This window comes from Saccopteryx leptura, chromosome 4 (assembly GCF_036850995.1).
Source record: "Saccopteryx leptura isolate mSacLep1 chromosome 4, mSacLep1_pri_phased_curated, whole genome shotgun sequence".
Classification (NCBI taxonomy): domain Eukaryota; kingdom Metazoa; phylum Chordata; class Mammalia; order Chiroptera; family Emballonuridae; genus Saccopteryx; species Saccopteryx leptura.
In genome coordinates this window covers 120,926,751-120,953,145 of record NC_089506.1, presented here as the reverse complement: position 1 = coordinate 120,953,145, position 26,395 = coordinate 120,926,751, and the positions used below count along the sequence as shown (strand labels likewise).

Sequence of the window (26,395 nt, the reverse complement as noted above, 5' to 3'; positions counted from 1 at the left end):
TCAATTTTTCACTCTCTCAGATCAATAAAAAATATATTTTTTAACTTTTTAAACAACTGCTAGTTCTGTGTTCCCCCCTCATTTTCAGCATACAGGTTTATGTAGTTAAATATATCTTGTTTAATATTTCTCTCTAGCCTGATCAGGCAGTACTCAATGGATAGAGCTTCAGACTGGGATGTGGAGAACCCAGGTTCGAAACCCCAAGGTCGCCAGTTTGAGCGCAGGCTCATCTGTCTTGAGCATGGGATCATAGACTGACCCCATGGTCACTGGCTTGAGTCAGAAGGTCGGTGGCTTGAGCCCAGTGTCTCTGGCTTGAGCAAGGGGTCGCTTGCTCTGCTATAGTCTCCCGGTCAAGACACATATGAGAAAGCAATCAAAACAAGCAATCAACGAACAACTAAGATGCTGCAACAAAGAATTAATGTTTCTCATCTCTCTCCTTTCCTGTCTGTCTGTCCCTACCTGTCCTTCTCTCTCTCTTTGTCTCTGTCAAAACAAACAAACAAAAATATTCCTCTTTAGTATACACAGATAATGGCAGGTATAGTTTTTTTAAAGGCTGCTTAATCAAAGCACATCTCTCTTTTTTTTTTTTTTTTTTTTTGTATTTTTCTGAAGCTAGAAACGGGGAGAGACAGTCAGACAGACTCCCGCATGCGCCCGACCGGGATCCACCCGGCACGCCCACCAGGGGCGATGCTCTGCACACCAGGGGGCAATGCTCTGCCCACCAGGGGGCAATGCTCTGCCCCTCCGGGGCATTGCTCTGGGGCAGAGGCCAAGGAGCCATCCCCAGCGCCCGGGCCATCTTTGCTCCAATGGGGAGCCTCGGCTGCGGGAGGGGAAGAGAGAGACAGAGAGGAAGGAGGGGGGGAGGGGTGGAGAAGCAGATGGGCGCTTCTCCTGTGTGCCCTGGCCGGGAATCGAACCCAGGACTTCTGCATGCCAGGCCGACGCTCTACCACTGAGCCAACCGGCCAGGGCCTTTTTTTTTTTTTTTTTTTTTATACAAGGACAGAGAGAGAGAGAGAGAGAGGGACAGACAGGAACGAAGAGAGATGAGAAGCACCAATCATCAGTTTTTCGTTGTGACACCCTAGTTGCTCATTGATTGCTTTCTCATATGTACCTTGACCGTGGGGCCACAGCAGACTGAGTAACCCCTTGCTGGAGCCAGGGACCTTGAGTTCAAGCTGGTGAGCTTTGCTCAAACCAGATGAGCCCACACTGAAGCTGGCGACCTCGGGGTCTCGAACCTGGGTCCTCCACATCCCAGTCCGACGCTCTATCCACTGCGCCACCGCCCAGTCAGGCTGAAGCACATCTCTTATTGAACATTTGCATTCCATACAGTTTTTCTTTTTTTAGGGGAAAAAATCCAAACATGCTTCTGGTTAAACTGTGATTTTATTGCTTGAGCACATGGACTGATTCTGCAACCAGAGCCGAGGCTTTGCCTGATTCCTGCTTCCGACTGAGGGGAGGGTCATTTAGTCTCATATTATCAAGCCAGCCAGGGAGTATGGCTCTTGATCAGAATCTGACAGAATTTAGCATCCTTTCTTATCCTTTCTGTTCCTCTTCAGATGCTTTTGAACAGCAACAGCTTTCTTATTTAAACGGTCAAGGGCCTCAGAAAAATTAGGAGCAAGTCCCTTGGACTTGAGAATTCTCAAGATTTTATTGGCTGTCACAAAACTGTAAAGAAAGATGTAGCCAATCTTTGTTACATGGATTGTTTTCATATTTTGGATTACTGTCCTAGAATAAATTCCCTAAAATGAGAATACAGTGTAAATGTAAAATATATATACTGACCTCTTTCTGACTGAATAAAGTTATTTAAGAATTTTCTATCTTTAAAAATTTTTTTTTATTGATTTGAGAAAGGGAAAGAAACATTAATTTGTTGTTCTCCTTATTTATGTAGTCATTGGTTGATTCTTGTATGTGCCCTGACTGGCCCACAACCTTGGTATATCAGGATGATGTTCTAACCAACTGAGCTACCAGGCCAGGCAAGGGCTAAGAATGTTTTGTTTTTTTTTTGTATTTTTCCGAAGCTGGAAACGGGAGAGACGGTCAAACTCCTGCATGCGCCTGACCGGGATCCACCCGGCACGCCCACCAGGGGGCGACGCTCTGCCCCTCTGGGGCGGCTCTGTTTCGACCAGAGCCACTCTGGCACCTGGGGCAGAGGCCAAGGAGCCATCCCCAGCACCCGGGCCATCTTTGCTCCAATGGAGCCTCTCTGCGGGAGGGGAAGAGAGAGACAGAGAGGAAGGAGAGGAGAAGGGGTGGAGAAGCAGATGGGCGCTTCTCCTGTGTGCCCTGGCCGGGAATCGAACCTGGGACTTCTGCACGCCAGGCCGACGCTCTACCACTGAGCCAACTGGCCAGGTCAAGAATGTTGTTTTTTTTTAAGATTCATTTTAGAGAGGGAAGAGAGAGAGAGAGAGAGAGAGAGAGAGAGAGAAGGGGGAGGAGCCAGAAGCATTAACTCCCATATGTGCCTTGACCAGGCAAGCCCAGGGTTTTGAACCGGCAACCTCAGCGTTTCCAAGTCAACACTTTATCCACTGCACCACCATTGGTCAGGCCCAGGGCTAAGAATTTTTATCTTGATGTAATGCAGATGTTCATTTCAAAGCTTTTGTTTATTATTTTTTATTATTATGCATTTGCCAAAAAATGTTCAGTGGAGGGAGAGTAAAAGAATCTCAGTGTTTTGATAGGTTTTTTTTCTTCACATGCTATATTTTGTTATGGTATTTACAGCCCTTATCAAGAAGAGAACAGTTCTTCAATAAATAGCTCTTCACAATACTCTAAAAGCTCTATCATTTGAAAGTGATGCATTTTGTGTTGTATTCACATTTTCTAAAGGTCTCCATTCGTTTAAGCTCATTATCCTCTGAGTATTTCTTGCCTCTGTTATTAAATTTAAAAACATTCAAATGTTCCTGACTGGTGGTGGCTCAGTGAATAGAACGTCGACCTGGGACCCTGGGGTCCTAGCTTTGAAACCCCGAGGTTGCCAGCTGGAGCATGGACTCATCCGGCTTGAGCATAGGCTCACCAGCTCGAGTGCAGGGTCACTGACTTGAGTGTGGGATCATGGACATGACCCCATGGTCTCTGGCTTAAGCCCAAGGTTGGAACCCCCAGCCAAGCCAACAACATGTATGAGATGTAATCAATGAACAACTAAAGTGCCACAACTAAGAGTTGATGCTTCTCATCTCTCCCTCCCCTCTTTATCCCTTTCTCTCCCTTTCCTTCCCTCCCTCTGTCCTTCCCTGCCTCTGTCTCTTCCTCCCCCTCCCTTCATCCCTCTGTGCCTCTCTCTCTCTCTCTCTCTCTCTCTTTTGCTAAAAACAGAACAAAAAATAGTTTAGTGCCTCATGTCCTCTATCACACATATGCCAAGTCCAGCAGGTAAATAAAATAAGTACAGTGTCAAAATGAATTAAATCCTTAGATGTCAGATCTAGCTGATTAAACATGTATTGAATTGAGTGAATTGTAGATTATTAAATGTGGAAACTGCCCTTTGGCCATTTGAGATTAACCCCAAGAAGAACCACTTGCCCCTTGGTGCCACTGAGATGATCTGGCTGTCTATAACATGGGCCTTGCTCACCTTGCCAGTCCTCACTACTGTGCTGAGTTCTCTTCCCTGGAAACCAAGAGCTATGCTTTGGAGATACAGGGCTCTTCATTTCAGTGTATCCTAACCTACCTGATACTGGCTTGTTGAGGTTTTTATGACTTTAAATACTGAAACAACAGTTTACTGAAAAGTGTGGAAGGAAGAAATAATTCAGGGAGCTATAAAACATTGAACTGAAAAGACTGGAGCTGAGAGTGAATCAACTGCCAAAATCCAGTTGCAAAATCCTGAGTTTCTTCAATCAAGCTTTAAGTCTTCACATCTTTAATGTTGTCTTTGTGATTTATTTCTGTTTTGTTTTATTAATATTTGGTCAACACCTGAATTGTAACTGTGCTTGCGTTTTGAGGCAGTTCTTTTGGGTGGGGTGGCAGGTTTAAAATATTCACAGGTTTGATTGTATTTATTTTATTTTTTTAGTGAGAGAGTGAGAGGATGGGAGTGGGGGACAGACAGGGACAGACAGACAAGAAGGGAGAGAGATGAGAAGCATCAACTCATAGTTGCGGCACCTTAGTTGTTCATTGATTGCTTTCTCATATGTGCCTTGACCGGTGGAGGGTGCTCCAACTGAGCCAGTGACCCTGCACTCCCGCACTCAAGCTGGCGACCTCAGGGTTTCAAACCTGGGTCCTCAGCATTCCAGACTGCTGCTCTATCTACTGTGTCACCGCCTGGTCAGGCTCTACAGGTCTGATTCTTATCCTAAGTTTATGGTTAATGTTTTAATGTTTGAGTTCAAAGGAGACATTTATCCTATTTAAAAAAAACAATTTAGCCTGACCAGGCGGTGGCACAGTTGATAGAGCATCGGACTGGGATGCAGAGGACCCAGGTTCAAGACCCCGAGGTTGCCAGCTTGAGCACGGGCTCATCTGATTTGAGCAAAAGCTCACCAGCTTGGACCCAAGGTCGCTGGCTCGAGCAAGGGGTCACTCGGTCTGCTGCAGCCCCATGGTCAAGGCACATATGAGAAAGCAATCAATGAACAACTAAGGTGTCGCAACAAAAAACTGATGATTGGTGCTTCTCATCTCTCTCCGTTCCTGTCTGTTCCTATCTATCCCTCTCTCTGACTCTCTTTCTGTTTCTGTAAAAAAAAAAAACAAACAAAAAAGATCTTAAGTGAGGTATGTACCTCCCTTTACCAGGTATCCATAGTTTTTCTAGACCTCAGTGGGCTGGCGGAGGCTTGGTTTCCATCCCCTGGTTCTCCTATGGGTGTGGTGAAGAATGTGGTCAGACTTGCCTTATTTGTCTTAGTCACACCACTACTTTCCAGCAATTTCTGTAGACAAGTGCAAACAATCTGGAAAGTCTGTTTTTAACAGCAAAGGGTGATGGCCGGGAGGAGGGTCACCAGTTTAGGACATAGAGCCCTGATTTTCCTCTGTACCAGTTAGCCTTGAGAGGTGACCTCCAGCCACATCCTAGGATGTTTGAAGTTTTATAAAAACTGATCCAGAATATATGTAGTAGTACTAATGAGTAACACATTCCTCTGGGCCTCAGATTTTTCTTGTCATAGGCACACCTGGGGAAAGGTCCAGGCAGACCACAGTTCTTAACACGGAGTTTGCCATGTCTGTCTGGAGTGTCTTCTGTTGGTTCAGTGGCAGACTTGGGAGGTTTGCGTGTGGATTCTGAGGAGTCCTGTCTTACATGTAGAGAGGTGTTTCTTGTTCCTTTGTCCTTTAAAAATTATCTAGCCTCCAAGGTAGGTTTATAGAATAAAAGTATAAGTAGCAAAAAATGTTTAGAGCTTCCTGTTTAGAGACATTTGCCCCGCCCAGGGAGAGTGTGAGATGTTCTGTTCCAGAGGCTAGTGGTCTCTGAGTCACTATGCATGCCGGACTCAAGTCCTCCCTTCACATAGACTTTTCCTTCATTGTAGTTCAGACTTTTGTAAAATTCCCCATGGAACCTAGAATGTTGTGGGAACAGTGGGAGTCTAGCTTTTTTCACACTTTGATACAAAGGTGTCCTCATTCAAAGGGAATAAAGGTGATAACATGGCAGTACAGAGGGTTAGCAGTATTTTCATTTTCTCTTTTGAGCCATACCCTCCTTGCGGGAAAGGACACAGACCTGTATTGCTGGTAAAATGAAGTTACCCTTTTCTTACTTATACACGAGATGCTGTAAGTCCTAAACCCCGCCCGTCTCTAAAAGGGTGTTGGTGGCAGATTCACTGGATGACGTGGTATCGGACATGGAGTGGGAGTTCATCCTACCTGCTGAGGATGTGGCTCTGCTCTTTGTGTGGCTGTGCCATGTCTGTTCCTGAATCTTATTCCAGTTGTTAAACTATTAATATGGCTGCCTCATTCCACTTGATTTTTACTTTGAAAATTGACCAGCAAGTTTGACTAAATGATTGTGAAGAACCTTATAACGAGGTGCTTAACAGTGTTTTGTATGAAGTGTTTTTCCAGAGCTGCACTGTCTAGTACAGTAGCCACTTGAACACACATGGCTAAGTTTAAATTAATTAAAATTTCCAGTGCTCAGTAATCACAGGTAGGTAACACATGTGGTATTGGATGGTGCAAGTGTGGAGCATTTGTGTTATCACAGTAAGTTCCATTGAGTAGCACTGCTCTAGGATTCAGTGAGTTGATGGTGGCTGTGTTTGCCTTTATAGATTCATAGAATAATTGTGTCCCTGACTTGTTCTTAAGTTAGGGAACAACAGGAGAGTCAAGTGACTTGTAAATAGAAGAAATTAAACTTGTATGTTTAATTTAGGTAATTCACAAGGAATTATTTATCACACTGAAAACTAGGAAAAACGTAAGAGCTTTTAAGAGAAGAAAAGAGTTACCTGACCAGGTGGTGGCGCAGTGGATAGAGTGTCGACTGGGATGCTGAGGACCCAGGTTCGAGACCCCGAGATCGCTAGCTTGAGCGTGGGCTCATCTGGTTTGAGCAAAGCTCACCAGCTTGGACCCAAGGTCACTGGTTTGAGCAAAGGGTCACTCGTTCTGCTGTAGCCCCCCGGTCAAGGCACATATGAGAAAGCAATCAATAAACAACTAAGGAACTGCAACGAAGAATTGATGTTTCTCATCTCTCTCCCTTCCTATCTGTCTGTCCCTATCTATCCCTCTCTCTGACTCTCTCTCTGTCTCTGCCACACACACAAAAAAGTTTTTTTTCTTTAAACCCCTACCAACCATCTCTTAAAGGAGTGAGCAGTACTGGGTTGTCTTTTGGGCTTTCTTAGAGGTCAGTTGAATGTCAAGAGATCAGAGTGGATGTTAGTTTCTGTGAAAAGTCAAATACAATAATGGGATGTTGATGTTTTAATGTCACAATGGGTCCACCAGTAACACAAGTTCACCTCCTTTCGTCCATTTCTACAGGCTCAGTGGGATTCTTTAGAACAATAATGTGGTAGGGCAGGTATTCAGTCAGTGAATCACCGTTCCCTTTTCCTAGCTGGCTAGCAGGTGGGTGACACCCTGTACTTGTGCAGAGACTGTCACTGAGTGCTTGTCAGCCTTGTCTGGCCCCAAAATGTTCTCAGCAGACCATATGTGATATCTGAGTGCAGAATTTTGGTGGTGAAGAGAAGAACCCTGTATGATAGTGAAGAGAAATGTATTTCTTCTGATTGGTATTGATTCGTAATGTTGCTCACTTGCTCGGGTTAAGTTTGTAAGGAGAATTCTGCTGTTGTACAATAGAGTTTAAGACAGTTTGTTCTAGATCAGAAAGGAAAAGAAACTTCTGGTATGCTTCAGTGTGAAGTAGCTGTGCCCCATATCTCATCAGCAAGGCCCCTCCGGGGTTGCCAGGTGCAGGGCCTGAGCAGAGGGAGAAGCTCTGGAGGAAAGTAGTAGTAAGTTCTAAGATAGGAAAAAATTTGAAGCATCAGTTGCCTGACAAGATAGTTTCAGATGGTTATACAGATACCTTTTAGTTTGTTCTCTTTATTTATATATAAAATTTCCATTTCTATATAAATAATGAGTATGACTCTGAGAAAAATCTTATATTGTAGAGAATAGTAACAATAGAAACGCTCTCTGATTTGAGGGACATTTTGGTTTTGTTGCGTGTGTAACGGGGGAATCAGCACTGTCATGCCCTCCTCCCGTCAGAATACTGTGGCTTACTCAAAGGGAAATCTTCACTGCATTTTGCTTTTGTTTAGGCTGAAAGTGAAGAAACCAAGGAGCGTCTGTTTGAATCCATGCTCAGCGAGTGTCGGGATGCCATCCAGGCTGTTCGGGAAGAGCTTAAGCCAGATCAGGTAGGACCATTAGCTGCATGGCCTGCTTTTGCTCTGAGCTGAGATCCTCTTCTGTCTGTGTGTCTCATTCCCAGGTGGGGTCCCAGTGGTCTGAGTGCCTTGACTCTTAGCCACTGTTGTTCTGAGGTGTGGTGCTTGGCTGACAAACAAGAGAAGCCTCTGGATCCATCAGCTTGAGGAATTCTTCTCCATCCTGTTTCTCTTAATGGTTTCCTGTATTGCCTGTTAAGCCTTTGGTCTCAAATTCATATCCCCAGGTAGATTTCTCTAGTGCTTCCTTTTTCTAATAAAATCACTGTGGTTCATTCATTCATCTGGGAAACCTTGGAACCATTTTGCCTCTTTCTTCCCTGTAATAAAAGTCCTACTTACTCTCCCTTTGTAGTTTCTCTCTCTGCTTGTCTGTTCCTCCTGTTCCTAGTTAGTGCCGAGTGACCCTCTAGGTCTAGAGCAGTGGTCTCCGAACGTCTGTGATAATGCACTCCTGTAAGTAAATTGAGCATTTACCCCTGATAATGTTTATTTGCAAATGTATACCTTATTCAACTGAGTTGTAATATATAGAATGCGCAAAAACAAAGTTTTTAGAAATGAAATAAATATAAGTAGGAGTTGTAGTTTTCCCCTTGTACCTACCCTCTTCGGATTGTGTGCACCATGCTTGAGAGACCACTGGTCTAGCAAATACAGTCCAGATGCCTTGAGCTGGTGTCCAGGCCTTCCTCCGCTGCTGTGTCCAGCCTCTGTTTCCAGCCCTATACCTTGCTGCTTCCCTGATCTTCCACCTCACACTGTTGTACTCACTGTCTTCCTCGTGTACCTGTCCCACCTCATGCGTTCCTTACTCTTCTCCTTTCCTCCCTCACGCCTGGCTTATCCCTTTCTCCCTTCTCACAGTTCACACCAGGTCTGTTTTGCAAGGTCCCGCTCATAGCTCACCATCTCTGAGATGTCTGCCTGCACCATCCTAGCTCACAAAGACCTCTCCATTGTCTAAATATCTCATACTTATAGCCAATATTTTCTTTGATAATCAAGAATTGCCTTTTAAAATTTTGTGTATTTTTTTATATTTACTTTTTTGTTATATTTTTTCTCAAGATTATAAGCATCTTAAAAGGAATGATATATTTCCTTCGGCATCTACCACAATATATTGGGTATAAAATGTTTGATAAATATTTGTTGGGCTGTCATCACCTGTTTTCCTTAACCATTAGCTGCCTTTGTATATTTTACTTCCGTTCATCCACTTAACAGATACATATTGAACCCCAGTCTTGGTCATTATTCACTTTGAATTCATAGTAGTTGAGGGACCCCTCACAGAATGTAATGCATATGGTGATACCAAGATGTTTTAGCTCCCTGTTGCTGCTATAACATTGCCACCCCCCGTGGCTTTACACAGCACAGGTTCATGACCGTCCAGTCTGGGGTCTGCCCCGTGGCTTTACACAGCACAGGTTCATGACTGTCCAGTCTGGGGTCTGCCCCGTGGCTTTACACAGCACAAGTTCATGACCGTCCAGTCTGGGGTCTGCCCCGTGGCTTTACACAGCACAGGTTCATGACCGTCCAGTCTGGGGTCTGCCCTGTGGCTTTACACAGCACAGGTTCATGACCGTAACAGTCTGGGGTCTGCCCCGTGGCTTTACACAGCACAGGTTCATGACCGTCCAGTCTGGGGTCTGCCCCGTGGCTTTACACAGCACAGGTTCATGACCGTCCAGTCTGGGGTCTGCCCCGTGGCTTTACACAGCACAGGTTCATGACCGTAACAGTCTGGGGTCTGCCCCGTGGCTTTACACAGCACAGGTTCATGACCGTAACAGTCTGGGGTCTGCCCCGTGGCTTTACACAGCACAGGTTCATGACCGTAACAGTCTGGGGTCTGAATGGGCACTTGAGGTTGCATTCCTTTTGGAAGCTCGAGGGGTCCCAGGGGAGAATTCATTTCTGGTATCCCAGAGAATACATTTTCTGGCTTCTAGAAGCCACCTACATTTCTTAGCTTATGGTCTTTTCCTCCATCTTCAAAGCCAGCAGCATAGCATCTTCTGTCCTCTGACCTCTGTTTCAGTCTCTGACTGGATCGCTGACTCTCTTGCCTCCCACCTCTAAGGAGTGTGTGATTGCATTGGACCTACCTGGATAATTCAGGCTAATCAATAGATCCTTAACTTCATCATCTCTTCCAGGTCTCTTTTACCATGGAGGAGAATAGCCTCACAGGTTCTGGAGTTGGGATGTGGACATCTTTGGGGGATTATTATTCAGCCAACCCCAAAATGCTGACAGCACAAGGGGTCCAACACAGGTTTAAGGCCCAGAACCCTACAAGGAGCCATGGACTATGGGATGTTTGCCATTAGTGCAGTGGACCTGGCCAGTGGGAGCTGCGGACAGGAAGCCTTACTGGCCATTAATCTGAAGTCTCGTCTCTTTCTGAAGTCCAGTTTTCAAATGCCAGTGGCAACTAAGTGACCCAGTTGTTCTAGAATATGTCCAGTAGGTCTTTGATATTTGAGGACTCCTTCCAGGGCACTTTGGGGACCACACCACTGAATGAAGTGGTCAGAGCCAAGGATAAGATCAACTATTTTATCTTTACCTTTTCATTTTCTGCAGAAACAGAGAGATTATACCCTTGATGGTGAGTTGGGGAAGGTATCTAATCTTCAATACCTGCACAGGTAAGGGTTGTGATTTTTTTACTTTTTAAATATTGTGAACTACATTATTGGAACAAAAGAAGATATATATAATGTTTATGTATGATTGAATGTATACTTTAATATATCACATACTCATGTATCTATGCACATTTTTATCATGTAAGAGTATATATATTACATTTGGGAATTCTAATCTATATGTAATTTAAAATTTTTATACTGCATAAAAACTGGAATTCAAATGACTTTGAAGCACCTGGTTGATTCCTTCCACTCCTCCTCCAGAGCCAACCACTCTGTGGTCATCCTCTGTGTTCTAAATGTTTGATATTATCCCTTTCACATTTAAGTTCAGTTTACACTCAAGTTTATTCCATTTGGAGTTTATTTTTTACTGCAGTAAAGATCTGCTTCACTTTTTCTGTGAGGGTGCTAGAATGTTCAGTACTATTCATGGGCGACTCTGGCCTCCCCGCCGACCTGCTGGGTCCGCCCTGTGAAGCTCAGCCCCCATTTTCCCTGCCCCTCTGCTCTGCTGGTGTGTGTGTCTGTACTTAGAGCAGGACAGTGGTTTACTGTCTTTTATAAGAAGTCTTGGTATCTGGTAGGGCAAGTTCCCAGCACCAGGTGTTTCCTCAGGCATATCTTGTCTGCTTTTGTCCCTTTGCTTTATAGTATTCATTTATACATCACCTTGTCAAGTTGGTTATTTTAGATTTTATTTATTGATTTTACAGAGAGAGGAGAGAGAGTGGGAGAGCAAGAAGTATCAGTTCCTGGTTACTTCACTTAGTTGTTCATTGCTCGCTTGTTGTATGTGCCTTGATCGGGCAAGCCCGGAGTTTTGAACTGGCGACCTCAGTGTTCTAGGTTGATGCTCTATCCACTGCGTCACCACAGACCAGGCTAATCCCCATTCTTAGGGAATTTGATAATAATGTGAATGTCAGATTAACTGTCTAGATGACAATGTCTTGTATTTCAACTACCCTATGAGAAAAATAGGGAATTAAGGGATCTGTTTATAGCTTAACAGTCACAAAAAGTCAGAAGTTGCTCCAGCTTTCTAACCTTGAAAAGATCCCAACAGCTTCAACAAGGCCCAGAACTTTTAGATTGGGAAGCCCCTTGCCCTTGGATCCATTCTCCCACCTTCAGATCTAGCTAGTATCTGGATGGTGGATTTTGGTCAGGATCAGGAGACTAGCTTTGACAAATGAGAAATCAGGTAGCTTTTGTATTTTCATAAAATTTTGTGAGGATATATCTAAATTCCTATACCACTTTGTGAATAATACACTGCTTACAAAAATTAGGGGATATTGGCCCTGGCCGGTTGGCTCAGTGGTAGAGTGTCGGCCTGGCGTGCAGGAGTCCCAGGTTTGATTCCTGGCCAGGGCACACAGGAGAAGTGCCCATCTGCTCCTCTACCCCTCCCCCCTCCTTCCTCTCTGTCTCTCTCTTCCCCTCCCGCAGCTGAGGCTCCATTGGAACAAGGTTGGCCCGGGTGCTGGGGATGGCTCTATGGCAGCGGTTCTCAACCTATGGGTCGCGACCCCAGCGGGGTCGCCTAAAGCTATCGGAAAATACATAATGCATATCAGGTATTTATATTCCGAATCATAACTGTAGCAAAATTACAGTTATGAAGTAGCCACAAAAATTATTTTTTGGTTTGCGGTCACTGCAACATGAGGGACTGTATTGCAGGGTCACGGCATTAGAAAGGTTGAGAACCACTGCTCTGTGGCCTCTGCCTCAGATGCTAGAATGGCTCTGGTTGCGGCAGAGCATCGCCCCCTGGTGGGCATGCCGGGTGGATCCCGGTTGGGCGCATGCGGGAGTCTGTCTGACTGCCTCCCCGTTTCCAGCTTCAGAAAAATACAAAAAAAAAAAAAAAAAAAGGAAAGAAAGAAAGAAAATAAATCAGGGGATATTTTATAGCTTCATATTCATTTTGAAATATCCCCTAATTTTTTGAGCAGTATAGTTACTTTGTTTTGAGAGTCTAGTTTTTTCAAAGCTTTATGGAAATCTGTCTCATGGCCTTCTGTCCCATTTCTCAGAAGCAGATACTTTTAATTCTTTTAACAAAGGTTTTTGGTATTAATCCTCATGTCTCTAAATAATGTATATGTTGCTACTTTTGGCTTTGCGATTATGTGTTTTTTACCCTTTCCACAATAGCCTCCTCACTTACTCCAGTCCACTCTCCCCCGTTCCTGACCTCTCATCCGACTCTGAACGGGCTTTCTCACTTCTGATACCATTTTAATTTCTAAGAACTTGTTTGTGTTCTTAAATATTATTATTATTTTTTCTTTTGTATTTTTTTCTGAAGCTAGAAACGGGGAGAGACAGTCAGACAGACTCCCGCATGCCCACCAGGGGGTGACGCTCTGCCCACCAGGGGGCAATGCTCTGCCCCTCCGGGGCATCGCTCTGTCTCGACCAGAACCACTCTAGCGCCTGGGGCAGAGGCCAAGGAGCCATCCCCAGCACCCGGGCCATCTTTGCTCCAATGGAGCCTCGGCTGCGGGAGGGGAAGAGAGAGACAGAGAGGAAGGAGAGGGGAAGGGGTGGAGAAGCAGATGGGCGCTTCCCCTGTGTGCCCTGGCCGGGAATCGAACCCGGGACCTCTGCACGCCAGGCCGAGGCTCTACCACTGAGCCAACCGGCCAGGGCCCTTAAATATTATTTAAAAAAAAAATTTTTTTTTTTTAATTTTTATTTATTTATTTATTTTTACAGGGACAGAGAGAGAGTCAGAGAGAGGGATAGATAGGGACAGACAGACAGAAACGGAGAGAGATGAGAAGCATCAATCATCAGTTTTTCGTTGGGACTCCTTAGTTGTTCATTGATTGCTTTCTCATATGTGCCTTGACCGTGGGCCTTCAGCAGACCGAGCAGTAACCCCTTGCTCGAGCCAGCGACCTTGGGTCCAAGCTGGTGAGCTTGTTTTGGCTCAAGCCAGATGAGCCCGCGCTCAAGCTGGCAACCTCGGGGTCTCGAACCTGGGTCCTTCCACATCCCAGTCTGACGCTCTATTCACTGCGCCACCACCTGGTCAGGCAAATATTATTTTTAAAATACAGTTTTTCATTCTAATTTTACAATCACAAAATCTTCCCTTATCTTTTAGGGGTTATTAATAATAGTTTTCTTATATTTTCTGCTCCCTATAAAGTCTGGTTTTTCTAAGTTGCTTTTTTCCTCCTCAATTTTGACTTCTCTCTTGTTAGAGGCTTAAATAATGTGAGTCATCAATTCCTGTAAAGCACGGGGCTTGTCTGGCCACAGCTCTGCCCTCATGCCTGGGGCTTGCCAGCTTTGGGCTTCACTGTAGGCATTCTGGCTCAGTCCTTCCACCAAGGACCCCACATCTAGAACCTTGCAGGGTTTTTTCTTGAGCTGGTCACAGCCCTAGAATGTACCAGGCTGCTCTTGTTCTGGAAGCTGAGTAAGAAAACGTGGGTTAGGAGGTCGGCACTCAGAATTTGACAGACCTTGAATCCCCTGGTTCATTATGGAGTCCCTGATCTCAGCCAGGCCTGTGTCCCTGTCCCCAGGCCTTTTTTTATTCCTTTCCCAGGGATACAATACAAGATTACCTGCAGTCTTCTGCCAGAGGAGGGTAGGGATCTCAAGGCCTAAACACTTCTTAAACAGATTTTTTAAAATTGATTTTATTGAGGTGACACTGAAACGTAATTATATAGGTTTAAGGTGCCCAATTCAACAACACATCTCTTTAAACAGATATTTAATTGATTACCCTGTTTTTACCCTTAGATAGTAAAGAGACTTGCCTAGTGGTACAGTCAAAATGAGCAGACACCATAGTATAAACATATGTTTAATAAGCACAGTCATCCAAAGAGACTGTCCCTCACTGTGAAGAGAAGAGAGGTCATCACAGGGGTAGCTGTTGTGTGAGCACAGCACCTTTATAGTAGGAGTGTGGGCCAGGCCATGAACTAGTCCTTGTTTCAGGTACAAGTTTGCTGTCCATGCATCCTCTTAAGGACTACCTCTGGAATTAGGAACTCTGTGATTTCCCTCCCTCCTTTCTTCCTTCTACATGCACCCAAACCAGGATCCACCTGGCAAGCCCTCCATTGCAACTGGAGCCATTTTTTAGCACCTGAGGTGGAGACCATAGAGCCATCCTCAGCGCCCAGGGCCAACTCACTCTAATTGAGCCATGGCTGCAGGAGAAGAGGAGAAAAGAGAGGGAGACAAGTGGAGAAGCAGATGGGTGCTTCTCCTGTGTTCCCTGATCAGGAATCAAACATAGGACTTCCAAATGCCGGGCTGACTCTCTACCACTCAGCCAACCAACAAGGGACGCTCTGTGCTTCTTTAAAAAGGAAACAGAGGCTATAATTCAGGCTAAAGTAAATTTTGTCTTAAGGTCTTATCCTGGTCTTCTGCAAATTTGCCACTGAACAGCAGCCAGAATTGAGGGCCCCTTGAGCTTGAGGACCATGCCAAATGGCTCTGCTATGTGACATGCCCTCTCCCCCATACTTTCCCTGGGTCAGTCCCAACGTATGGTCCTATGCCCTTGTTAGACTTTATTCATTTTAGAGAGGAGAGAGAGAGAGAGAGAGAGAGAGAGAGAAGGGGGGGAGGAGCAGGAAGCATCCACTCCCATATGTGCCTTGACTGGGCAAGACCAGGGTTTTGAACCTGCAACCTCAGTGTTCTAGGTCGATGCTTTATCCACTGCGCCACCGCCTGGTCAGGCTGTCCTATGCCCTTGATAGAAGTTCAGCTTCCCTGAGCATAGCCTGAGCTGACATGTGCTACCTTCCAGCTACCTGACTTACATCAAGCTGTCAACGGCAATCAAGCGGAACGAGAACATGGCTAAAGGTCTGCAGAAGGCCCTGCTGCAGTCGCAGCTGGAAGATGACAGCAAGCGTTCTCCCCGGCCCCAGGACCTGATCCGACTCTATGACATCATTCTGCAGGTGGCCTGGAGGACTGGGAAAGCAGGGGCCTGGCCTTTGTGTGTGTTGGACACAAGTGACTTTGCTTTGCATAGTGGAAGGGTGGTGATAACCAGCAGCTGTTAGTGTCTTGGTAAAAGACAGAGGTCTTGTCCTTGAACCACTTCCATAGTCTGTGACCTCAATATTTAGATGTTTGATATGCAGAGACTAGTGCGCCCATAGGTTTCATTGAGCACTTCTCCATATCTGATACTCCCCCACCTGCTGGGGTGTATCCTGAGACCAGGGCCACATTGGCTTGACCCGCTGAGAGTTTGCCAGTGAGTAGGGCTGTGAGACACATTTATACACACAGGCATCTGTGTGGATGCCAGATGAGCAGGCCACTCTGAAAAAAGTGCAGAGCCAGAGCAGTCCCCTCTAGCTGAGCAGCTCCAAGCAATCTCTGTAGGGGTTCAGGAGTAAGCTGAGTCAGGTGGAAGAAAACAGGCTTTTGTTGTCAGAGAGGATGGCGAAACAGATGTGGCTGCCAGGTCATTCTCTCAGCCTTTCCCTTTCAAGCTCAGGCTCTTTCCTTTCACCCTTGTCTGTTCTTACAAGGTCTGTGTCAGAAACTCAGTCTGAGGCTGCCTCTTCATGAACTTTCTTTTTGCGTCTTATGCAGAACCTGGTGGAACTGCTCCAGCTCCCTGGCTTAGAGGAGGATAAAGCCTTCCAGAAAGAGATAGGCCTCAGGACCCTGGTGTATAAGGCTTACAGGTAAGGGCAGGGTTGACAGGCTCCCTCTGCCCCTGGAAGGCTGGGTCACTGGCTGTGTGGTTACCTTGCCCAAGGTCCGAGAACATTCAGCCCAGCATGTCTGAGGGAAATCTCAGGTCGTGGCTGAGAGTTCTCAGTGTCCTTTGTCTGCTCCTGGATAGGGCGGGGAGCCAGTGCAAACACAGTAAATGCCTTCCTCCCAGTGGAAAGGGACAAGTGCTGGAAAAGGTGGCAATTAGCAGAACCAGAGCGGGCCCTGAGCTGAAGCTGAGAGAAAGCTAAACTTCTCAGTCTTTTAAACAACTCATGTTCTTTGTAACTTCTATGTGGCCTGTGTAGTAAGATCGAGACCTGGACGGAAGGGCACATTACAGCCCTTCTTTTTCTGGACCTGATACCCCAGCACTCTGGTGCCCCAGGGCACCCTGTCTTGACCCACATTGCCCCTCTTCCTGGCCCCTGTGGACCCTTCTGTCCTGTTGGGCCAACAGCCCTAAAGCTCTGCTGATCCCAGTGGACTGGTTTCATAAGGAAGAGGCTTTGGGGCCCTGGCTGGTTGGGTTAGCAATAGAGAATCAACCTGGCATGTGGAAGTCCCAGGTTCAATTCACACAGGAGAAGCAGCCATCTGCTTCTCCACCCCTCCTTTTCCCCTTCTCTGTTTATCTCTCCTTCTCTCTATCCCTTCCACAGCCATGGCTCGAACTGTTCAAGTAAGTTGGCCCTGGCCACTGAGGATGGCTCTGTGGCCTCACCTACGGCACTATAATAGCTTGGTTGCCGAGCAGTGGAGCAGCGGCCCTAGATGGGCAGAGCATCACCCTTAGTGGGTTTGGCCTGTGGATCCCAGTCAGGGTGCATGCGGAAGTCTGTCTCTGCCTCCGCACCTCTCACTTAATAAATTTAAAAAAAAAAAAAAAAAAAGGAAGGAAGGGGATTTTGGATTTGGTTTTTGAAAAAGAGATGAGCAGAAATGAACAATTGTGATCCAGCTCTGGGCAGTGCTGGGTGAGATTTATATCAGACCTTCACTGTCCCCTCCGATTGCGGGGGCCAGTGCTGGGTAGCCTGACAGACTTGGATATGTGGATATGAGAATGTTACAGTCTTCCAGACAGTGATCCTGATGTTCAGAAACGTTTCCAAATCTAAAATTTAGCCTAAACTTCAAGGAAAACCTTGCTCTTGGGAAGTTGTTGCTTTAGAATACTGTGCTCTTTTCCCTCCCCATCAGGTGTTTCTTTATTGCTCAGTCCTATGTGTTGGTGAAAAAGTGGAGTGAAGCCCTCGTCCTGTATGACAGAGTTTTGAAGTATGCAAATGAAGTAAATTCTGATGCCAGGGCCTTCAGGAATAGCCTAAAGGTGAGTCATTGGCCTCTCCCTGGTTCTAAGCTGGGAGAAGTTGTGCACTGAGTCTCTATAGGAGCTGCCGCTCCTCAGGCTGGTCCTGCCTAGTCCTGCCTGGTCAGCCATGGACATGGTATGTCCCTGAGTGTCCTGGAGCTGCAGGCTGTAGAACTCAGCAGCACTCCAGGTGTGAGGGGGACTCAGCTTCTAAAAAGGAAAGTCATTCCTTTGGATAAAAAAACCTGAAGAACTATTTTTAGACTCAGCTACATGTTGAAATTGCCTAGGAAGATTTAAAAAAAAAACAGATGTCTGGAGTCATATGCCTCTCTGGTCTCGACACACTATAGGATTTATCTTGATTTGCTGCCTTTGAAAAAAAAATGGATGTCTGGGTCCTGCCCCAAGATTCTGACTCTTAGCTGGTGTGGGGTCTGGGATGAGCACTGAGCTTTTAACCCCTCTGTGGTTCTAGTGTGCAGCCGAGCTGAGAGCCAGCACTGGAACCTTTCCCCCAAAAGTGTGCCTGGACCAGCGGCAGCAGCAGCAGCAGCAGCACTGAGCTGTTAGCTGGAAATGCAGGCTCTCAGGCCCCACCCAGGCCTTCGGAGTCGAAATCTGCATTTTAGCCAGACCTGCAGGCGATTTGGGTGTACATCAGAACATGCGTGCTGATCTGAAGTATTGGATGTGTGGTTTCTTTACTGATTGTTGAGGGAAGCTAGCTTTTTAATCTCATGAACTGCTGAGGTGATGCAGAGACTCTTAAGGTACTGGCTGGTCCAGGGAATCCATGTGTATTTTATGAGCAGAGACTGTTTAGAAAAATGAAATCAGGTTTATAATAACAATACAGTGATGAGCATGATCTCAAGGTGGTGCATGAGAGTTGCTACTCTTGGGACTCTGGCTGTTTGCTCAGAACAGCACGAGGCTTGCAGGGGCTGGAGTATAAACCTGGTTTCTGCCTTCAGAGACCTTGTAGTGTTTTTTTTTTGTTTTTTTTTTTCTGAAGCTGGAAACAGGGAGAGACAGTCAGACAGACTCCCGCATGCGCCCGACCGGGATCCACCCGGCACGCCCACCAGGGGCAACGCTCTGCCCACCAGGGGGCGATGCTCTGCCCATCCTGGGCGTCGCCATGTTGTGACCAGAGCCACTCTAGCGCCTGAGGCAGAGGCCACAGAGCCATCCCCAGCGCCCGGGCCATCTTTGCTCCAATGGAGCCTTGGCTGCGGGAGGGGAAGAGAGAGACAGAGAGGAAAGTGCGGCGGAGGGGTGGAGAAGCAAATAGGCGCTTCTCCTGTGTGCCCTGGCCGGGAATCGAACCCGGGTCCTCCGCACGCTAGGCCGACGCTCTACCGCTGAGCCAACCGGCCAGGGCCGACCTTGTAGTTTTGTCACAGTCATGAGACCTGCCTGCAATAGCCCATCTGTGAATGCACAAGCAGGAAGAGGTCCTGGAATGAAGGCAGAGAGCTAGACCGGAGTAGATGGTGTAAGCAGAGAGGGGGTGACCAGTGTGGCAGCAGCATCACAGTAGGATGTCGGGATGTGGGGGCAAACTAGCATGATGGCTTCTCTCAGTGGAGAAAGACAGTTTACCAATGCCTGTCCTCCTAATGTACCCTTGGGTCTGGAGAGTGTTGGGGAATAGAGCTGTGAGGTGTCTAGCAGTATCCAGACCTTATCAGATCACTCTGAATATTGTCAGGTAAGAGGTGGAGGCAAGAAAATAATGGCCTCGCCTGACCAGGCAGTGGCACAGTGGATAGAGCATCGGACTGGGACGCAGAGGACCCAGGTTCGAAACCCTGAGGTCACTGGCTTGAGCGCAGGCTCATCCAGTTTGAGTGCAGACTCACCAGCTTCAGTGCAGGGTCACTGGCTTGAGTGTGGGATCATAGACATGATCCCATGGTCGCTGGCTTGAGCCCAAAGGTCACTGGCTTGAAGCTCAAGGTCACTGGCTTGAGCCCAAGGTCACTGGCTTGAGCAAGGGGTCACTGACTCTGCTGTAGCTCCTGGGTCAAGACATATATGAGAAAGTTGTTAATGAACAATTAAAGGAGCCGCAATGAAGAATTGATGCTTCTCATCTCTCCATTCCTGCCTGTCTGTCCCTATCTCTCCCTCTCTCTGACTCTCTCTCTCTGTCACAAAAAAAAAAAAAGAAAGAAAATGATGGCCTTGTACTTGAGCCAGCTGGCCCAGGTGAATCCCAGCTTTGCTGCCCCTGGGAGTACAAGTGGGCATATTACTTGACCTTTCTATGCTTCAGTCTTTTTTTTTTTTTTTGATGGGGGTGGGGTGGATAGATAGGGACAGACAGACAGGAAGGGAGAGAGATGAGAAGCATCAATTTTTTGTTGTGACACCTTAGTTCTTCATTGATTGCTTTCTCATATGTGCCTTGACCCGGGGCTACAGCAGACCGAGTGACCCCTTGCTCGAGCCAGCGACCTTGGGCTCAAGCTGGTGAGCTTTGCTCAAGCCAGCTGAGCCTGTCTGTGCTCAAGCTGGCGACCTCGGGGTCTAGAACTTGGGTCCTCCGTGTCCCAGTCCAATGCTCTATCCACTGCACCACCACCCGGTCAGGCTCGTGTGCTTCAGTCTTATCTATAAAATGGGCACAGACCATCTCAGGATCATTAGCATAAACTGCTCAGGACAACACCTGGCATGAATGCATTTTATGTATAATAAATTTATTAATATTATCATTAATCTCATTATTTCTAGGCATTATTACTTAGTCCATGGTTTAACTTTTCCCATTTGAAATAGGCTAGTGTTTTTGTAATAAGGAGAATTGGTTAAAACGTCTAAAATCCCATGAAAATACCAGTGGGATTGCCTAACTCAGGTTGGTTTGGTGTGCTTCTCTGACTGGCTCGTGAGTACATGGTTTCTGAATCGTTGCAGGACCTGCCCAATGTGCAAGAGCTCATCACGCAAGTGAGGTCGGAGAAATGCTCTCTGCAGGCGGCGGCTATCCTGGGTGAGCCTCCTGTTCTCCCAGAGATTCACTGCTGATCCTTTGCCCTCCACCCCACACTGCTCTTTGGAGATTGAAAGGCATCGATTAGGTTCATTTGTAAGGCTCTTATTTTCCCTGCCATTACTGTGGAGCATTAAGACATCCAACTGTGTGGAAGAATTTAGAGAAACTATTAAACTGTCCTTTTCCCTAGTTGTATCTTCCATACAGTGCACTGCTTCATGGGGCTGATGGCACTGGTCTGGGATTTACTGTCTTTGCTCTGCGCAGCTTCTGAACAGAGCTTGGGCCCAGGAGGGAAAGGGCTAACTCGCCCACAGGTCGGCCTCTTCTGTTCTTGGAATTTTGAGGCTACGTATTGATAGGTGTCATTTGTGAATCTACCTTGCTAAGTCCTTGTCCTTACCAAATCCCTGTGAAACTTTCAGATGCAAGTGACTTGCACCAAACAGATACTGCCGCCCAAGTCAAGGACAATAAGGTAAGTCTGGACTGTGGCTTTCAATGAGTAAGAAGTAGCATTTAGCCTGACCGGGAGGTGGCGCAGTGGATAGAGTGTCGGACTGGGACGCAGAGGACCCAGGTTCAAAACCCCGAGGTCCCTGGCTTGAGCGTGGTCTCACCAGCTTGAGCATGGGGTCACTGGCTTAATCATGGGATCATAAACATGACCCCATGATCGCTGGCTTGAGCAAGGAGTCACTCACTCTGCTGTAGGCCCTGCCCCCTGTCAAGACACATATGAGAAAGCAATCAATGAACAACTAAGGAGTTGCAACGAAGAATTGATACTTCTCATCTCTCTCCCTTCCTGTCTGTCCCTATCTGTCCCTCTCTCTTTCTCTGTCTCGTCACAAAAACAAATTCTTTTAAAAAAAGAAGTAGGATTTATTATTTACTGGGAGTGTGTGTACACATTGGTGGAACAGAGGACCCTTAATCCTAAGGAAATAATCTACTTCCCTCCCTTTTACTCAAAAACCTGAAAGCTGCCTGTGTAAGCTGTTAGGTGTCATCTAGATGGTCCCAAATAAGGTTAGGGACTTGGCTGTGCAGAGTAGCACCCCTAAGAGTTCTGACTTGGACCTCTGTCAGCATGTATGTACTGCAATCCTAGCCTACCTCTTTCTTAACCTGTTAGTGACTCTCAGCTGTGAAATTGGGACATGGTAGCTCCCTTATAGGAGATTTATGGGGACCACTGCGACAGCACATATAGGCCCTGAACTGGGTGCTTCACACATAGTGAACATCCCGTTAGTCTGTGGTTAACCCCTGATTCCTCCCTTTGCTTTGACTTCCAGCCTCTGATTGAACGGTTTGAGACATTCTGCCTAGATCCTTCCCTCGTCACTAAGCAAGCCAACCTCGTGCACTTCCCACCAGGATTCCAGCCCATCCCGTGCAAGCCTTTGTTCTTTGACCTGGCCCTCAACCATGTGGCTTTCCCACCTCTTGAGGACAAGTTGGAGCAGAAGACCAAGAGTGGCCTCACTGGCTACATCAAGGGAATCTTTGGGTTCAGGAGCTAACCAGGCTCTTCCTTGGGGGCAAGGGAAGATTCTGATTCCATCTGTATTGTGAGGAAACCCCAGCAAGTTCCATGATATTAAATCCAGGTCCACATTGGCCCAGGGCGGGAGTGTAAGATCTTCAGCCCTGCATCCCTATGTCTCGTGTATTTGTGCACTTACATCCTTAACCACTGTGCGAGGAGAGCACCCTATTGTCTTCTGGTACATGTGTGCAGGGTCCCTCTGTCTGTTCCTTCTGGGGGAGGGGGAAGGCCACTGCCCTCTGGTCCTGTGTGAGCTGTGATTGATTTCCTTTGGTCAGTAATGTGTTCAGGGAGGAGGTTCACACCAGATACAGATGTGGGTTCAGAATGTTTTGTCCTGTTTCTTCAGTACCATGGATTTGAAACGAACTCCTCCTTGCTGTGAGCATCCAGACCCCCTTGAAAAGTTTGTTTGTGACTAGGACCCTTTGGCAATGTCACCCAAGAATTACAGTCAGCCTTACCCCCTTCACCTCCAAGTGGAAGTTTCAGAACAAGCAAAGAGCTCTATTTTTAGAAGAAATGTGTTACACTCAGAAATGATGAAAACAAATCTTATATTAAAAGGCAAATATGTTGGAGACTGTGCCCATTTTTTACATGCCCTCACTTACATCCAGTCCCAGGTCTCTCTTTGGGGGCCTTGTTGCACAAACCTGTCTTTCAGGTATACCCTGAGTTCCTGGCAATGCAGGTATGTCTGATGCCAGATAAGAGAGTGTTGCAGACACTGCTTCTAAAGAGTTCCAGACTAATGTTTAGATGCCATTATACTTGAATCAGTTTCTTTCATTACCCCTTTATTTTTTCCTTAGTCACTCTTTCATTTCTATTATAGCATCAATAATAAGTCACAAAAGCTATGTGAGAAAGCAGAGAATAAAAGTGCTTTAAGCATGAGATGGACCTGAAACTTCTAAATCCCTTTGGAGATGGAAACTCATCCATAGGAAAGAGAATCCACCACAGGAAACGGGCTTAAGTGTGGTCCAGACAGAGCCAACTAGAGCCCCTTAAAGAGAAGTTTGAACGACTAAAGATCTGAGAACATTATTTCAAGATGAATCCCTCCATGGGCACATTTGTACCTCTTGTCTTCCCAGTGAACTGCAGAAGGGAGAAGAGTATGAGTATTGTCAAGGACTCTCAAGATGCTCACAGATGTGATCTCTCCTCCCCCAAGATTTACACTGGGTCACAGCCTCAGGAAGCTGAAATTTTTTTAAATTGAAAGTTTCATGGTCTCTGCCATGCAATATAACATGGTCTTCAGTTGTGGTCTTGGATTTTGGTTGCGACAGCTTGGGGCCTAATGGGCTGAGGGAGGTTGGGGGCTCATTCTTCCCTTCACCCTCCTCCAGCTCCCCAGTGCACTTGACGGCACCAGGGCTGTGGCCCAGGTTCCATATCTCCCGTACCTCCTGGCGCTGGCCTCAGCCATTGCCACAGCGGGGCTATCCTCCAGTGCCAGGAGCCCAGTTCAAGGTCCCACCATGCAGGCTGTCCTCCAGCCTGCCTGTGCAAGTGTGTGGCACTGTGGGGGTGGAACTGGGGCGGAGAAGCTCCTTCTGTCCTCATCTTTTTGAGAACTTGTCCCTTTATCTTGTATTCACAGTTCTGGCATCAGCCATTCTAATCACACTCCTACACTTTTTCTTAGGACAACTGTGATCAGAAATTCCCTTTCTTCTGGTGTCCCTGCTGGCGGCTGTGACCATAGTGGCTCTAGTCAGCCAGTGAGGCTGTCAAGATGTGTTTTGTATTACAAGTATATATTACCTAAGAGGACAGCTGGCAGGGCTGAGGTCTCCGGTTAGCTTGCATATCTCTTCACATAGGATCCCTGGACATTAAACAGGCTGTGTCATGGGCAATAGAATATCCAAAGCAGGACCCAATCCAGTCTTCAGGCCGGGGAAGCGGCTTTCACCTCGCATGGTAACAAGTTCATTGTCAAGCCCTGGGCTGACGATTCAAGAGTGAAATGGCAGAGCCCACTTGGTTCCTCCTTTCCAGGGAGCAGTTGATACAATGATGTCTCGAGATGTAAGGAGTGGATGTGGACATCTGCTTTGTTCGGGGGGCAGGGGGACTTTCCTGCTGTTTGGGCTCCTGTCCCTCCCCCAGGATGGGCTGTAGTACTGTTAGCAGGTGTGGGTCCTGTAAGCGTCTACTCTCCTCAGATCCAGAGCAGGTGGGAAGCTCATTTCAGTCTATATTTTTAAGACATGCTTATGAGCTGCCGTGTTAATTTTTATTTTTCTACCTACTGGGTGGTGATGGTCATGATCTGTAGAATCGTTGACAGGGAAAAGCTGGCTTTAGATATCAGTGGATAATGCTCAACATGGCATTGAAAAGACAAGTTGGCCCAGTTTGCCTTTAACCCGGGGGACTCTGGGAGAAGGGAACACAAGGCAGCTGGGACTGGACTTTTATCCTTTCATATGCATTATTGTGATGTGCTGTCTCTGGTTTTACATTAAACCAAGTGAGAATTCTGGACTCCCTGTTTGAAGTGAAACACTGCTGGGCTTCTTCCATTTCCTTCACCTGCTGGCAACCTGAGCCTTTCACAATCGGGTGGCAGTGTCCCCTCAGCCCCAAATGGCCCTGCACCACTGTCAGTCTTGCCTCCTGAAGCTGAGGCCTGTGCCTCTAGGAGAGGAAACGGCCCCAGGGACTAGAGAGTGGGCTGCACTGTCTGTCCTATCATCACTGCAGGGCTGATTGTTCATACCAGTGGCATCGTTCATCACTCACAGCTAACTAATCACAGAATTCTAAACAGCACATTGCTGTCTGCGGCTTTGGAAAGCTTGGACCCTTCAGAGGTCTAGGAAAATGTCCAAAGATAGCAAAAATATGTATTGGTTCTAATTTTTTTTAAAGACACTTGTTGCTACAGAGGAGATGGAAACCAGATTTAACATGGAAAGTTTATCCATGTTCCAAAGCAAAAAGATAAATTGGAAACTGCCTGCATCCTTACAACACTAACTGGAAGAATCCAGCCTGTTGTGAATCCAGGATGTTAGAGATGCCGGTGGTGGGGGGCGGGGCGGGTGAGGGGGGGGGGGGCAGTAGCACGCGGTGTCAAGCACAGCCCCTAGCAGCAGGGGTCTTTCCTCCGGGGATGTACCTTCTGGCACAGTAACTGCAAGTGTTGCTAGCTGCAATATTAGTTGGTACAAGTCAGAAAATACAATCGTAAATGGCATACTGGTGGAATACTTGTGGGAACCTTTTGTCTGAGCTTTTCAAGCTGCTCAAGGGACTGAGCTAAGGACCTGAGGTGTGTTTTTGTTTTTGCTTTTGACTTGGCAGCATGATTGTGGTAGCCTTAGCAGCTCTGTTCAAGGCCCGTAGAGAACTCGGGCCGGGCTGGCGGGCACTGCTTTCCTCCCTCAGCCTTACCCACTGTGGTGCTTTTAATTGTGTCAGAAATTGCTTCTCTGGTCTCTGTTTTCAGCAGGTGGTTTTGTTCACCTCCATAAACTGCAGCTGTGTGTCCTCATGCTCAATCTATGGTTGATTGAACCCTAGCCACTTGTAAAAGAACCACAGCCTTCCTATGAGGCTGAACTGTCCCCAGGGATCTGGCAAGAGGTAGTTCTGACAGGCAGGTAACTGGTGAAACGTGGTAACATTAGTGAGCTCTGTTTCATCTGTGGAATGCAGGGGGGGGGCATCATCTGTAAGACAGGCACATCTGTTTCTCTTAGAAATTGTACAGAGGGCTTGGTACCTAATAGGCATTTGACAAGCGTGAATCTCCTTCCTTTCAGTATTGCCCTGTGGTGGGAGCTGGCATTACAACACCACATTCATTCATTCCCACCTGAGCCCTGTCCTGGCTCTGACCTGGGACCGACCTGGTGGGAGGAGCCCCTGCCTAGCTGGGGCTGAATTTGTAGAAAAGTCTCGGTCACTGCAGCCTTACAGTGAGGAGGCTCCCTGGAACAGTCTGGGCCCAGAGTCCGGTGAGTGTGGGCTGCTGTGCCCTGAGTTGGTGGGGCCAGGGCAGCAGAGAGGTGAGGAGACCCTCCCACTCACCCTGGCCTCCCCCTTCTCTTAGCAGGCCGCGCTGCCTTCTCTTCTGCCCTCCGGAGCTGAGTTCTACTAGGTCTAGGCAATGTTATTAGGAACACA

At 46.9% G+C, this 26,395-nt stretch overlaps 1 protein-coding gene across 2 annotated transcripts in view; it reads left to right on the top strand.

Annotated features, from left to right (window-relative positions):
* SRP68 (signal recognition particle 68) overlaps positions 1–22,824 on the top strand; it is a 46,890-nt gene extending 24,066 nt beyond the window's left edge. Inside the window, exons 9-16 of one of the 2 annotated variants that reach the window (XM_066381260.1) lie at positions 7,839–7,937; positions 10,569–10,633; positions 15,438–15,594; positions 16,241–16,335; positions 17,570–17,699; positions 20,610–20,685; positions 21,114–21,166; positions 21,990–22,824. In XM_066381260.1, the coding sequence (XP_066237357.1) occupies positions 7,839–7,937; positions 10,569–10,633; positions 15,438–15,594; positions 16,241–16,335; positions 17,570–17,699; positions 20,610–20,685; positions 21,114–21,166; positions 21,990–22,217 (903 nt within the window). In that variant the 3' untranslated portion in view covers positions 22,218–22,824. The remainder of the gene's footprint in view (positions 1–7,838; positions 7,938–10,568; positions 10,634–15,437; positions 15,595–16,240; positions 16,336–17,569; positions 17,700–20,609; positions 20,686–21,113; positions 21,167–21,989) is intronic. The other variant, XM_066381261.1, reaches the window with a different exon arrangement.
* Positions 22,825–26,395: the final 3,571 nt, after the last annotated feature.